Source organism: Ovis aries, chromosome 1, assembly GCF_016772045.2.
Source record: "Ovis aries strain OAR_USU_Benz2616 breed Rambouillet chromosome 1, ARS-UI_Ramb_v3.0, whole genome shotgun sequence".
In the NCBI taxonomy this organism is placed as follows: Eukaryota; Metazoa; Chordata; class Mammalia; order Artiodactyla; family Bovidae; genus Ovis; species Ovis aries.
In genome coordinates this window covers 234,144,478-234,160,526 of record NC_056054.1, presented here as the reverse complement: position 1 = coordinate 234,160,526, position 16,049 = coordinate 234,144,478, and the positions used below count along the sequence as shown (strand labels likewise).

Genomic DNA, 16,049 nt, shown 5'->3' with positions numbered 1-16,049 from the left:
ACCAGCAGGGGGACACACCCAAGGCTAGGGCTGAGGCATTTCTTGAACGCATTTCTTCAACTCTTAAAAATGATTAAATCCCTTAGCGTGTAAAGACAAACCGAGATCTCCTCTGTTTGGGGGAAGCCTCTCTGAAAACAGAGAATTTAGTATGTCTGAACTTTAGATCTTAAAGAACTTTAAGGATGAAAATAAGTCTTGAACACTTCAGAGATGACTGCTTGTCCAGACATTCTAAAGAATTATTCAGCGATGAAGACATTCGTTTGTCATTTTTAATAAGGGAGAAAGTGTTGTTGGTTTCGCTTATGTTTTCCTTTTCTCTGTGTTTATAAGGATTGTTTGTTTTTATTCAGATCTTGCCAACATATCAACAGATCTTTTCCTGACTCTCTCATCCATAATTTATGTAATCTCTGCTGCTGGTTTCTGAGATTATTCCAAGAGAGTAAGCCGGCACGTCCAGTTTTTATACCAAGGCTCAATCCTTTTCTGGGACTTTCTGTAGCCCAGGTTCCACCCTTTTTCTTGCCGTGGACTGAATGGATGTTCACTTCCTCAACCAGAAATTCTCAGAATATCTAGTTGTGTCACCCGTAAACCCGTGGGTATGACTCATATTTGTAGCTCTTTAATTAATAGCAAGAGAACATTCCAGAAGATGTGAACGGGTAGCTCTCTCCTTGGGTATGGAAGGAATGACTCCCTCATTCTCCCCTGCTCCCAACTCAGTTACAGTTGCAAAGTAAAAATCTGGACAAATACTTTGGTGCTGGAAAAAAACAGGACAGTCAAAATGCGCTTTTTTTTTTTTTTTTTCTCTCTCAAATCAGCTGTTTAAAATCCTGGCAAGCTGTTATATGCTGTATTTGGAAGTGTGCAGGTTGGCACTGGGCTACATGGTTTTGAACAGTCAGAGTTTTGATTTGTGTAGAATGTTTTCCTTGCATCTAAGGTTTGTAAAAGGTATAGGTGAGAATGTTTTTTAGCTTTCATATGTGGTTAAAATAGTCCATTAGCAGTCTAGTTGAGAAAACAAGGTTTTTATCACCACCCTGGCCTTGAATAATTGCAGAATTTCAGATCAATTGTTTACATTCTTTGGCTGTTCTTTGGTTTGAAAAAAGAATGAGGTCTGTACCTAAATATTCACCTTCTTTGAAAAACTGTTCTTAGTAGAGGCCACCTGGGAATGTAAAATCAGCAGCAATAGGAAGAGGGTGGCTCTTTGGCACAGGGACAGTTCGGCTATCATAAGACAGTGGAATTGTGCAAAAACAGATTAATAGCTTTGATTTCACAAAGAATGCAGAAAAGCTCACTGAAAGGAAGTGGGGCAAACACTTGGCGAGCATCTGGGGTGGGCCAGACACTAAGCCAGCCAGAGAGCATGAAGAAGGGAGCTGTGGGTGTTTCTCGAGGATGGTACTTCAGAGTTTTGAAGCATGTAATAAGTAAGATGACATATAAGACAGACAACATCTTGGTTTCTTCAGGATCAGTGTTATGTCTGTTGTTCTGGGAAAATTAAGAAGAGCCCCCTCTTTGGCTCTCCAGAGCATCTTTAGACATGTAGTGACCCTCATCATTATAAGCCTGATGTCCAGCTTCCTCAGCTTTTCCCCCAGATATCAGATGAGATTCCAAAAGGTGAAGTGAATTGCCTGAAATTACACAGGAAATGGGTTGCTGACAAAGATGCGACTTGACCTTGACCTTTCTGATTCTAGCGTTCTGATAATATTAAGCTTCTTCTTGAGGAGCTGCCAACCAGGAGACTATTCCTCTCGCACCTGGCCTTATTCTGGATCTGAAGGGGAGACTCCAGGAAGCCAGTTGCCATCAAATGTGAAAAACTACTAAAATGTGCGTGTGTAAGTCCACAGACTCAAAAAAGGAAAAGGTCTGCGGTAAATTTAGGGCATCATATGATTTGAAATATTTTATAAGGCTGAATAGATGTTGCACCCCCCAGGTTATTTTCCACTTAAAAACTTCCTTTTCTGTTCCTTTGCCCATTTTTCCCACTTCCTGGAATACCCTTCTTGGAACTCCTCACATTACCAGATGTCTCAGGCCTCAGGGCTCACTCCAGGTGCCAGGGCTTTGCTCTGCAGGGAAGCCCTCAGTGCTGCTCCTGAGAGCACTGACTGGTCTTGTTCCTGAGAATTCCGAGCGCTTGCTGCATGCACCGCGCTTGTTGGTTCATTTTTCTCCTTCGGTTCTGTCTCGCCCACCCTCTGTTCTGCCACTCCTGACCCCCCATCCCCACCCCACCCGAAGTCTCCGGGACTTTAGAGCTCAGGCCCGGTAGTAGTGACACACGGTCTTAGTTGCTCCGCAGCACATATGGTCTTCCCAGACTAGGGATCAAACCCATGTCTTCTGCACTGGCAGGTGGATTCTTTACCACTGAGCTACCAGGGAGGCCCTCTTCATCTAATATTAAAAATAAGTGGAAAAAAAAAAAGTGCAGTGGCAACAGTAAAGTCAGACAGTGTGTTCTGGAGTGAGTGTTAGGTGCTAGGGTGGAGAATGTCCTCCAAATTGGATGGTGCAGAAAGACAACTCCGGGGGACATTTGAACTGAGCCCTGAGGGATGAAGGAGAATACCTGTGGGAAAGGGCATGGCCAGAATGGTCCACGCAGAGGGCACAGCAAGTCCCAAGTGCCATGAAACTTGGCCTGAACATAGTGAAAGTGACTAGATCAGAGTAAGTCAGGGGAGAGTGGGTAGTTGAGACACTGGTGGAGCCCGGAGCATTTCAGCAGAGCTATTCCAGTAGGGTCTGTGGGCTGCCAGTCCTCACACTGTTCCTGGCCCGGCCTGAGGGAAACAGTTAAAAACATACAGCGATTTGACATTTCTGCAGTATCAAAGTATGTGATTATTTCAACAGCAACTCATTTTCATTGTATTTGAGAACAGTTGGTCCACACTGAATTGGAACAGGAGTGGGGGTCTTGGGTGGTGAAGACCAGTCCACCCGGTATTTTGAGAAGCACTGGTTTAGAATCAAATAAGCAAGAGAGGCAGGTGTGGAGGCAGGAGATTCATTGGGGAGAGCAGTTAGGGTCCTATTATATGAGTCAAATGGCAGCATGGACTGTGGTCTGTGAGAGGAGATGGAAACATTATACTGTGGAGGCAGAGGCAACAGGGCCAGCTTCAGGACTGGATAAGTTGGGGTAGCCAGGAGGGAAAGAGAGGAATCGATGATGCTTTGGCTTGAGCAGCTGATGCCCTGTACTGAGTTACTCCTTAACCATCTTCAGTATGGTGTCTTCCTCTGCCGCCCAGTTGAGGGCACTACATCAGAAGATGAGAGCAGTGGCTTCCTGGGGACCACCCCCAGCAGCCCAGATTTCCTCTTTTTTTACTTCTAATGCCATTTCATTTTGTTAGCCATCCAGCTTTCTTATGCTGACCCTTCTTTTTTGAATTTTTCTCAACCTGTTCTGTGCACTCTCATTTTTTTTCACACATGTAACCTTTCCTCTCCACTTCCCCTTCAGAAATGCAGCCTTTCTGAAACTGGTCATCGCCAGTACCCTCTGCTTCCCCTAACATGCGCATTCCTTTAATTTCACATTATCCAGTTGGGAGCCTTGGTGCCATTTCTGATGCTTCTAGGTCTGAACAGATCCATCCTGGACTGGTTCTTCCTGAATGAAAGTATATTGCATCTTCCTACATATTTCCATCCCACCACCTACCCCCCAGGACAACCGCATATCCTTTATCTTTTGAGGCGTCCTCAGAGCCTCTAACTCTTCTCTCCACTTCTGCATGGTTTTACTACTAATCCCCACACTCGGCTTGTTTTGTCTTTTTCTCACTCTGTACATAGCAGGTTCCCAATGAGTATTTTTCGGAATTGACCCACAATTAATCAAATTCATTTCTCTATATCCAAGCCAAGGTGGACTTGCAACCAGGTGTAGGGAAATACTGCTTCTCTGTCAATCTCTATTCACTGGGATTTTGTTGTTGTTAGTTTTGTGCTGCTAGAGCAAGTGTTATCTAAATTCCACCTGTTTTTCAACATTTGTTCTCAGGGATGTGGTTAAACCCTTTTAAGGATGTACCTCTAAGCCATACTGTGTTATATCTGTTTGCTTTTTAAAGATCTTAAGTCACTGTATTATTAATGAGACAATAGTCTGTGGAAAATACAGAAGCGGACCCTTGATAAAAGGATGAGGGAAGAATGTTTTCCTACTGTCGCTTCTCCCCCTGGCCTTTCAAGAGGAATGTTGGAGCCCGACAGCCCCCTTTGTCTGCCTTCATTCAAATGAAGCCCAGACAGCTGCAGCTGGCATGGAGTGAGGCTGTGGCAAGTGGTGTCCTTGGCTTCCTGTGTTCACAGTGGAATTTGGATGGCATTTGGGTCCAGCCTGTGCAGGACATGTTTAGTAATGAACACAAACTTTTATCTTCTATTTAGCTGTAAGATATAATCACCTTAAGCTGCAGTCAGAGGTCCTTCTGAAAATTTGTCTCACAAGATGAACTAGACGCCTAATGGATGTAGTTAGTCCCGTCAGCCATTCAGACAGCCCACTCCTGCGTCTCCTGATAAAGGGGCATTGTTTGCAGGCAGTCTTTTGCTCTCTTCCTGCTTCTGTTAATGACTTAATTAACAGGAAGTAAATAGGATGGAATAAAACTGTAAATAGTATGTCTAACCTACTCTTCACCCTTTAAGAAAAATCCAGAGATGACACTTTGTATGGGAAAAATTTATTTTATGTTGTAGTATTTGTTGAATCTACGTCTAATAATCTTTTACATTTGTAGGTGCCCATCAGGATACTTAATCTTTGGTGATTCCTCATCACTGATATCCAGGAAAACGAGAGCAGGTGATGGTGTTGGCCTTTTTTTTTTTTAAAGGTAGTTGACCCACTTCAAGTTAACTCTAGGATGTGTGGACCAGACTAGGTCTCATGAGCTGTTTGATAGGACAGACAAGAAACAATTGATTTAACTATATAGCATGTCACAGAATATGAATTTTAAAACTCTTAGTGAGCTCGGGAACTACTTTGCTTTGGTTAGATTTTTTATAATAAGTTGAGCTGGTACAGCTTTATAAAGTTTTGTTGCACAGCATTCATGAGAATGTTTTCTGCCCTGTGGGTTTTCTTTGGATCACATATTGAATTCATCTCATTGAACTGAATGTGTGAGAGAATGAACAGAAACAGGGGTCTCCATGATCGCCTTAGGAAGGCTCAGGGGACTTTTTCTCCAAAGGCCATGGGTACAGGAGTTTCAAAAGGAACCATAAGTAAACTTGCAGGCTGTGAAAAGGAGCACAAAAGGTGTCTGGTCAAATGCCATTTTAAAAGGGGTAAAGGAAGGTCAAACAGCAGCTGAAGTCTCTGGGCTTCTATTGAAAAGCCAGGACGACCCGCTCCAGTAGTGAAGCCCTCTGCGGGCACGTTCATTCCCTTCCATCTCACCCACACTCCTGCCTATTTCAGTGTGCATGTCTTTTCTAGCAGATGCCTGATATACAATGAAAGTCCAGCCTGGCTGTATCTTTGACCTTTGTGCAGTTAAGTTTAAACCTGTGCATAATTATATAAGGGACAGGTCGAGGTGCTACGATGGCTGACTTCTGAGTGGGGAACTGGAGGTGCATCATTCCATGCTTGCAGACAGAAAGGACTGCGTTTCCAGATATCTGTGTCAAAGGGGTCTCTCCTCAGCTCAGTCTCCTTTCTCTCCTGGTCAGATGGGTTTTACGGAGAAGGCACCACCCCAGCACAATGCAGGATGCGTTGGATTCTCTGTGTGTTTGTCTTTTGCTCTGATCCCTCACTGATGGCTGTGAAGAGCAAGAGACCCCGTACTACTCACTTAGCAACCCCTGCCTACCACAGGGCTCCTGCAAAGGCAGGGTGAATGCTGATTGAAAGGAGGAGTCAGAAGTGCCTTAAAAGTTGACCTGCCTCGGGTCTCCATTAGCGGCCTTGGTTGTTGACTCTGGGACTTTGTTTGGGCAGAGGGAAATCTCAATGAACTAGGTTTGGTGTGGACTGTTAATTTGTGTTGTCTCATTGTCCCTAGAGAAAATAGCTGTCTGCTTGTGAGCCCTGGACCTGATATCTAAATTTAATAATGGGTATGTCTACGCCTAGGGTTTTCTTGTTCTTAGAATTCCGTTTCACGTGGAGCAAGGCTCCTCCCTGCTTTAGAGATGCAGCGCTTTCCGCCTCACGACGGGCGGGAGCTCCTTGGCACAGTCTGTGGAAGCCCCGGGTAATGTCGTGTGGTTTTGATGGCATCTCAGAGGGGGTGGGGCTGATCCCATTGAAGCCCTTTCAAGAAGCGGCTCCTTTCAGCAAGGCAACAAGGAGTGTCTTGTTCTGTGCCCTGGAGTCCCTGTGAGGGGCCGCTGTGTCTAAAGGATGCCATTAGCATCCAGGCAGTATGCCATAGGAGCGAGATTTCATCTGGACTTCTGGAAGCCAGCTGCAGGGTGAGGCTGCCGCTGAGACCAGCCACTCAGGGCCAGAGAGGGTCTACGTTGAAGACTGCAGACGGCAGTAAGGGCTGTGTGAAGATGCCATGGTGAGCTGGACGTGTTTGGATATGGCGTGTGGAGACACAGATCGTTTCAGGTTACGCTTGGCAAATAGCCCTTCCATCCTTAAGATATTGTTTAGTTTTCAATTGCCTTTGTACTTTGGAAATTCTTGTTGAGCTTGAATTAAAAAAAAAAAAAAAAAACCTTAGACCTAACAAAGGGATTATATGAAGAGGTTGTGCTTCACTGCCTCCTTATACAACCTCCTTAAAGCCCTGGACCTGTATTAGAGAGAGATCAAGTTCTTGAAAGCAAGGCTGTGTCACAAGTTTCTATATGAACTTTGCATATTACTACTTGATACAGCAGCTCAACCAGGAACTGGCCTCATTTTTTTCTTTTAAGTCTGTCTGTCTGTCAGCAGTTTCTATCCTTCCTGCCTCCCTGGTTATTTTGTGAGCACCTGCTAAGGAGCGCAACCTCTTTTATCCCTGGCTGCCTGGCTTACAATCTGACTGTACCACTTAGAAGTTTTACTATGAGCAGGTGCTTAACACTCCAGACTTCAGCTTCATCCTCTGAAAAAAAAAAAAAAAATGGTAATAATTTTCAAAATTGTTGTAAAGATGAGATGGCACTCACTAAATACAAAAAAGCACCATATCTGGCATATATGCAATCCCTTATACTATTTACAGGATTCAGTTCCTGTCCTGGGGGAATCTGTGGCCCAGGTGGAGAAACAGATAAGCCCATAAAAGATGGGGTCAGTGTGCGATGAGTAGTAACAGTTTAGCAGAGGTCAGTGTTTACTAGTTCCTGTTATGTGCAGGCAGATACAGAGATAAGGTGCTTGCCTTCAGGAAGTATGTACCTTCCTAGCAATGTGACAGAGCTGTGTGGAGGAGGGCCTGGGGACAGCATTACCAGAACGGGATGATGTCAGAAATGTGGTTCATGCTTCAGAGGAGGCCAACCTGGAGGAGATGAGCCTTGTGTTTTCAATACTGGGTGAACGTTTTAAACAAAAGAAGCCAGGTATCAAAGTGGACAACAATATAGGATTCCATTTTCATAAAGTTCAAGATAAGCAAAACTTGTCTGTGTGATGGAAATCAGAACAGCAGTTACCTTTGCGGGAGTTCATTGACTGGAAAAGAACAGAAAGGAACCTCCTGGTAGGTCTCTGTCTTGATCTGGGGGTGTGAGTACATGGTTGTACCTAAGTAAACACTTATAGATCTGTATACACTTAAGAATAGTGCAATGTTTTATGCGTGTTCTTCAATATGATCTTGTTTAGTCCAATGCTTTTGTGACTACATGGACGGTAGCCCACCAGGCACCTCTGTCCATGGGATTTTCCAGGCAATACTAGAAGGAGTTGCCATTTCCTTCTCCAGGGGATCTTCCCGACCCAGGGAACAAATCTGCGCCTCCTACATTGGCAGGTGGATTCTTTATCACTGAGCCACCACAGGAAACTAAGTAGTGATAATGAGTGGACACAGCTTGGTTAAAAATAGAGAAAGGTCATACTTAAGATTGAGAAGAACAGGGAAGGTATGGAACAGCATGTCAAATCCCCAACTATAAAAAGTTACTGTCTGGATGAAAGGATGGATACATGTCAGGGAATAAAGATGGAATGACGGAAGCATCTTTCAGGTCCAGGCTACTAAGGCATCCTTATGGTAGTTCTCGTCAGTTTTCTGAGGAACCTCCATAGAGGTTGTACCAACTTACATTTCCACCAACAGTGCATGAGGGGTTCCCTTTTCTCCACACTCTCTCCAGCATTTGTGGTTTGCAGACTTTTTAATGATGGCCATTCTAACCGGTGTGAAGTGACATGTATTGTAGTTTTGATTTGCATTTCTCTAATAGTTAGTGAGGCTGACTATCTTTTCATGCGCCTAGTCGCTCAGTCATGTCTGATTCTTTGCAACCCCATGGACTGTAGCCTGCGAGGCTCCTCTGTCCATGGGATTTTCCAGACAAGGATACTGGAGTGGGTTGCCATTTCCTTCTCCAGGGGATCTTCCTGACCCAGGAATCAAACCTGGGTCTCCTGCACTGCAGGTGGACTCTCTACTGTCTGAGCCACCCGATAATTAGTGAGGTTGAACATCTTTTCATATATGCCTACTAGTTAGTCATCTGTACCTCTTCCTTGGAGAAGTGTCTAGGTCTTCTGCCCATTTTTTGACTGGGCTTTTTTTAACTGAGTTGTATGAAAGTGAGAAAGTTAGTTGTTGAGTCTGACTCTGTGACCCCTTGTACTCTAGCCCACTAGGCTCCTCTGTCCATGGGATTCTCCAAGCAAGAATACTGAAGTAGGTAGCCATTCCCTTATTCCTGGGGATCTTCCTGAGCCAGGGATTGACTTTCTAGACCCAGGGATGGAACCCGTCTCCTGCACTGCACTACTCTCTCGAGTCACCAAGGAAGCCCTATGAGCTGTATGAGTTGTTTGTATATTTTGGAGATTAAGCCCTTGTTGGTCACATCATATGCAAGTATCTTCTCCCAGTCCATAGGTTATCTCTTCATTTTGTTTATGGTTTTCTTTTCTGTACAAAACCTTGTTAAGTTTGATTAGGGCCCATTTGGTTATTTTTTTATTATTATAAGGCATCCCTTTCTTAAGAGGTAGAGTGTAGTAGTAGAAACTGACCTGGGTTTGGGTCACTTACTTTGGAACTTCTGTTCAGTCTTCTCATCCTTTGAACAGGCTTTTGGGAAACTTAAAGGAAATAATGGATCTCAAGTGGTATGTCTGACAAGAGCTTCCTAAAAAGATTTTAAAGTGTGTGTGTTTGTGTGGTTTATTTAATCACAGTCCTAATATTTGACTGTCCAAATCAGAAACTTGGGGTTACTGTATTACAGAGTAATGTTTGCTCATCTTAAACTTTTGATCTTTTAGTTAAATAATTGTTTCGTATAATTATAGCTTAATATAAATCTTTTTTTTTTAACTTAAAAAATTTCTTTTGTCTGTAATCACTAAACCACTTTAAGCATCTGAGAACAGAGAATTTCTAGTTCACTAAGGCTTATATTTGGCAATGTTTGTCGTAGGAGGACAGAACAACTTTAAATATGGCAGTTTTTGAGCTTTCTCATTTATTTGGAGATGCGTTGAGTGTGCAGGGAGGAGAGAGGAGGGGGTGGCAAGAGAGAGATTTATTAGGATTTTGTTTCATGAAACTTTATTTTGAAATGTTAAATATCAGGTTGTGAGTGTACAGAGCATCTTTTTGTGACTATAATATATGAGTGGGATGATCCCCTGATGAAGGAAATGGCAACCCACTCCAGTATTTTTGCCTGAAAAATCCCATGGACAGGTGAGCCACAAAAGATTCAGACACCACTTAGCAACTAAACAACAACAAACTGCCATATGAGAAATTCCACTTAATAACAAGACAGAGTCATTCAGTATCTCTTGACAATGACTTGTTTGGGGCTTATTTACATTTTCCAGATTGTCATTTTAAAATAACTTACCTTGGTTTTGAAGACCAGCAGCTTACCTTTCTAGAGAATCTCTTCCCTGTTTTGGGGAAAATAAGCCTTTACATTCTAGAATATACCTAATTCTGTAGCTAAGCACTGTTGAACCTCTCAACTGGATGTTTCCTGCGTTTAGGAGTGAGCGAGCCCGCTGGATAACTGCCCTGGGACACAGCAGTGGGAAACAGCCTCCAGATCGGACCTGTAAGTACCCGGAGGGCTGACGATCTGAAACACAGAGAGCTCTGCCCCCTGCTGGTTGCTGGGTTGTTAGTGGTTAAATTCCACACTACCCGCTTTGTAAGTTTGCAAGGTTTCCTTCTTGCTGACACACATTAGCACTGGGTACACCCTGCTTTGGAAGACAAGGGGACAAATTCCAACCTGAAATGCAGTTCTTTACTCTATAAACGTGGCAGATCATTGCATAGCTTTCCTGAGTTTCTTAAATCACCTGCAAGTTAGGTGCATCATTATATACAATACGATAGTGAGAATAAAGTTAAATTTATATTGACCGCCTTGCTTGTACTATCAAGCTCCTACAGTTCTAGTTTGTTAATGGGCAGTAGTAGCATATTTAAACCTTCTTCATACTAAAGTGTATTTTTAACCTTAAGGTAAATCACTTTACCCTTTTGTTATTAAATAATATTGAAAATATTTTAATTTTCTAGGGAGCTAGGAACTGACACAGTGAAGGGTAGTGCCATGTGCTAAGCATTTTGCTTTGACATTACGCTGCTCTGGGTGATTCTAGCTGGAAGGGCAAATTCAAAGAATTGGGGCAACAACACTGGATCTCCTGGAGCACTCACAAATCACAGCTTAAAGTCAAAGCCAAAGTGACTGGCTTGACATTTCTCTGGAATCAAGTTTCATATTAAAAAACAAAGTAAGAACTCAGGTCAGCCAGGAGCAAGTCGCTGAAGTAAAAGTTTGTTAGGATCTAACATTTGGCTGGAACTTTTATTTCTGCACTTCTCTGGCAGCTCTCAGGTGCTGCTAGGTGGGCTGGGGCAGCACCCTGGGTGAGAACAGGAGAACTGCATAGATTTTGGATGTTATCTTCAGCTGCATGGCCTTGGCACATACCTAATCTGTCTTGCCTCAGTTTCCCCCGTGGCTGTTTCTAGTTGTATTGTGTGATGTATCTAATGACTTATCAAGGCTATTTTTGAGGGGATTCATGTATCATAAAAGGCCTCTCTTGATTCTGAGCTTCTAATTCTGAAGCTCTTGGCCAAGTAAGGGAGTTCCTAGAAACTCATTTCTGCTTCTTTTTGGAGCCTACCTTTTTTCTATCCATGCTGGCTGAGTGAATGCAAATTATTGATTTGTCCCTGTTTCATTTCTCATTATAACCCCTTTCCCCCTCAGCACTGACCCAAGTGGAAATCATTCGATCATTTACTGCCAAGCAGCCAGATGAACTCTCTCTGCAGGTGGCGGACGTGGTCCTCATTTATCAGCGTGTTAGCGATGGTGAGTGGGAATGTTTCAGTGGGGTGATGGTGGTCCAGCATTCAGGGTCTCATTTTATTGTCAATGCTTATGTCCCCTAACCTTTGGTTTTCTCCTATGCACCTTTCTCTCCTTTATCTACACATTACTGTTTCTAAATGTTTTTTAATAAGCTGCAGTTACATGGCTGTTAGTCAAAAGGAACCGTGAAATGTTTCCTTCCTTCCTGGTCCCCCAGTGACCTAGTTCTCATCCCGAGGTTCCTCCTTCCTCATTTAAGTCAGACGGGGGACAAGATGGCAGAGTAGAAGGACTCTAAGCTCCCCTCCTCTCATGAGCACACAAGAATCACAACTGGTAAACAGCCATCAATAAAAAGACTGGAGCCTCCCCCAAAAATATACTATATATCCAAAGGCAAAGAGGAAGAAACCCAACAAGATCAAGGGGTGCACTTAGGATACAAGCAAATCTCACACTCCCTCCACCCAGGTGGGCGACCCACAAACTGGAGAACAATTATATTACAAGAGTTCTCCCACAGGAGTGAGTTCTGAGCCCCACTTCAGGCTCCCCACCTGGGGTTCTGACATCAGGAGTAGTAGTCCCCAGAGATTTGGCTTCAAAAGTCAGCGGGAGTGTAGGCTCTCCACAGGTCAGGGGGAAGTAAGACTTCACTCTTGGAGGACATATACAAGGTCATGTGTAAGCAGAACCCAGGGCAAAAGCAGTGACTTCATAGGCACCTACATCAGACCTACCTGCGGGTCTTGGAGGTTCTCCTGAGGAAACAGGAGTCAGCTGTGGCTCACTGGACACAGACACTGGTGGCAGGCATACTGGTTATGTTCAACCACATGACAATCCTGGTGCCTGTCATATTGGCTTATTAGTACCAAGACCTGGTCCTACCCAACATCCCATAGGCTCCAGTAATGGGAAGCCTCAGGCCAACGAACCAACCATCAGAGCAGGAACACAGCCACAGACATAAGCAGACAGACTCCCTAAAGAATTCCTGAACTCACAGCCACCTGTAGACACAACCCATAACATGGCCCTGTTGATTAGCCATGTTAACTTGGCCTATCAGAGAGCCAAGACCCAGGTCCACCTACCAATGGGAAGGCACCAGCTAGCCTCTGGCCCTTGGGTGATGTGAGCTGAGTGTACTGTTGAGATATACAGGACATCCCCTGTAGAGTGCCACTTCTCCAAGTTTGAGAAATACAACTAACCTTCCAAATACACAAAAAAAACACAGAAGTTTAGACAAAATGAGATGGCACAGGAATATGTTTCAGACAAGGGGACAAGATAAAACCTCAGAAAAGTAACTTAACTGATGTGGAGATCAGCAATCTACCGAAGAAAGAATTCTGAGTAATGATCATAAAGATGACCTAAGAATATGGGAAAGAACAGATGCACAGAGAAGTTACAAAGAGTTTTAAAGAGTTATAAAAGATAACCACCAGGCAGAGTGGAAGGATACAATAACTGAAGTGAAAATCATACCTAGAAGGAATCAACAGGAGAATAAATGAGGCAGCAGAATGGATAAGTGAGTTGGAATACATAGTCGTGGAAATCGCTGCCATGAGACAGAATAAAGGAATGAAAACAAATCAGGAAAGTTCGAGACTTCCGAGATAACCAACCTTTAAGGGAAAAAAAGAATCTGAAAAAAAAAAAAAACAACAACATATATATATGTATAACTGAATCACTATGCTGTACACCTAAAACAAAACATTGTAAATCAACTATACTTCAATAAAAACATAAAGTAAAAAAAATTACTTTCTCGCTACCCAAAGCATCATCATTCCTTTCTTCAACTCGGCCCAAGCTGCTAAGCTCTCCCAACCAGCTCACATCAGGGCCTCTGATCATGTCCTGCCTTTCATCATGACATGCCATTGATTCCCTCTTGAAAGGTTTCCCTCTGTTCCACCTCTCCCCTCACCTTGCACCATCTGTGGTATCCAACCTGGGGCAGAATGCTGGCTCTGAAATTTGCCCCTACGCTCCTCCCTTGGAGCCAAACACAATCAAAATTCCTCCAAATACTTGGTGTCCCCTGAGACCTCTGCTCTTTTTTGCAGGCTGGTATGAAGGGGAAAGACTTCGAGATGGAGAACGGGGCTGGTTTCCTATGGAATGTGCTAAGGAGATAACGTGCCAAGCTACAATTGATAAGAATGTGGAGAGAATGGGACGTTTGCTGGGACTGGAGACCAACGTGTAGCCTTTCCAGGGGTATTCTGCCACTGCGAGATTTGCACTACATCATGGTGGGCTGGTTGGTTCAGAGCTGGTTTTGATGTTAATTTTAACATAGCCTAGTTAATTAAAAGAATGGAAACACTTGCCTTTAAGTTTTCAGGTGGTTCTGTTCTCTCAGGAGAACAGCTACTGGACACAGTTAGTCCGCAAAGCTCAGTCTGTGCACAGAAACCCTTTTGCAAACCTCTTTAGGTTAACAGAATAGCTGAGCAGTTCACTTCAGGGATCAGGCTGCCTCAGCGACTCCTCATTGTATCATGTCCTGGCCTAAAAAGAAAATACATGTAAGATGTTGCATCCTCATTTTCTCTATCTTCACTTAACCAAGAATGTATATCAGCTCTCTTTAAACATCTCCTTCACATAGTTCTTCCAGTAGTACCGAGGTTTTATGTCTTAAAGAAATGCCCAGTTTTGTAACTATTTTTCCTGACTTTTATATTTTAGATCTGATAGATTTCAAAAGGAACTGCTAGAGTTCTGAAGGTGAGCCCAGCCTTTCTAAACCTCTTCCCACAAAAGGGAAATTGACACTTGAATTTTTGTCACCCCTTTCCTCACTGGAAGGGAAGGAGCCTTAGAAGATTTTTTTTTTTTTAATCTTTCTCACCTGACTTTGGTCTTAGGTAAATATATTCTAATAAAACATAGGCTACTCTAACAGCATAGAATTTAGATGCCTCACGTATGTGAGAAAATCTTGAATATAGGACAAGGGTCCTGCTTTTTAAAAACAGACTCAACTGAGCTGATCAAATGACGTGAGGCTGCTTTGCCTTCAATAACATGAAGTTTTGACAGTTCCTACTCCTATTTGCAGAAGAAAATTGGCTGAAACATACTTTAACCATTTCAAAGAAGGTAAAATTGGACCTTAAAAGGCATCAAGAAGCCAGCATGGTACCTAATTACAACATAACATTTTGACCTTAATGGGAACTCATTTTATTTGCACTAAAGGCCATGCTTGCTGGATTTGAAGTCTCTTAACTATGGGTATCTGCAGAACTTTATTTCTTCCACTAGTACAAGGACAGAGAAGAGTCCTTATAATTGAATGTTTTCATAAAGAGGGAATGGCGGATTTGGAAGAGTGAGGGGGAGGAATGATTTTTTTTTACTGGCAGCTACTTTCCACCTCTACTCCACTCTGTTCCACGGAGGGCCTGGCAAAGGGAACACCATTCAAGGACTCAGGTCCACGTCTGACACGTCCCCAGCTACCGTCTGCCAACCAGTTTATCTGTTGTAACTGCAGAAGCCGTGGCAACTGTAGCTGCGTCGCCCCTGGATCACTCCCCATTATCAGTGGAACATTTCTGGGTATAAAGATATTCCAGGTCCTGAGCAACTTGAGGTCTGGGCCAGTCTGTCAGTAGAGAATAGCAGTGGACTTGGCTAGTGAGGTTTCAGTGTTGGTAAAACAAACCACAGACTTTGGAGGAGAGGCTAACAAAATTTAACTAATGGGTCATTTTCACGGAAGGAAAGTAAATGTGTTGCTTTGCAGAGACCAGTTCGTATTATTTTTTGCTAATACCCTGTTAAAACTAAAAATTAGCAACTGTATGAATCCTGTATCAGTATGAGATGTTAAACAGTTCTGGAAATATGTGCATCTTATAAGTCAAAGCCTATTTAGCAACTGGGTTAATACTGTTTATTAGATAAAACATTGTTTTATAGCAGGTATTAACCCATTCACAATGTTTCATTTTCAGTTCAACTGTGAGTGACACAGTATTGTTTTTTCACACCCAGTTCAGTTTCTATGTATAGCTTCTCTGAATTGTACAATGACTTCATTCAGTTACCTGTGGAGAACAAAAATATTCTTTTTTGTCCCAGTGAAATGAGACTGCTTGTACACTTTTGGCAAAAATATGTGAGTTTATAAAGATTTTGCATATACTTGTTCTTTCGTGCTAATGTGATTTAATTTACTGTAGGACGTGTTCATTTTAGTACACTTAAGTTTGCTGCGTTTTGAGCTAAATCAGAGTTCTACTCAAAAGGTATCTGTAGCTAATATGAAAGCTGTGTCTGATCTGTTTTGGGTATATGTGGGCCTCAGCTGCTCTAAAACGCTGGGGCATTTTTAAGAACGGAACCATCCTATTTCTTAAGAGTTTCTACAAAACCTCATGACTGAATAGCTTATCTCAACTAATTCAGTTATTAACCCTTGGAGTAAACACCTTATTGTTCTCTTTGGCCACTCAGTATCTGAACCT

At 43.0% G+C, this 16,049-nt stretch overlaps 1 protein-coding gene across 3 annotated transcripts in view; it reads left to right on the top strand.

The window, feature by feature from the left end:
• The window catches only part of ARHGEF26 (Rho guanine nucleotide exchange factor 26), a 141,574-nt gene extending 125,848 nt beyond the window's left edge, over positions 1-15,726 (top strand). For 2 of the 3 annotated variants that reach the window (XM_015092586.3, XM_004003236.5), the window contains 3 exons: positions 10,199-10,266; positions 11,443-11,547; positions 13,635-15,726. In XM_015092586.3, coding sequence (XP_014948072.3) covers positions 10,199-10,266; positions 11,443-11,547; positions 13,635-13,777 — 316 coding nt within the window. In that variant the 3' untranslated portion in view covers positions 13,778-15,726. Of the gene's footprint in view, positions 1-4,802; positions 9,270-10,198; positions 10,267-11,442; positions 11,548-13,634 lie in introns of those variants that run through there. The other variant, XM_042235375.2, reaches the window with a different exon arrangement.
• Positions 15,727-16,049: the final 323 nt, after the last annotated feature.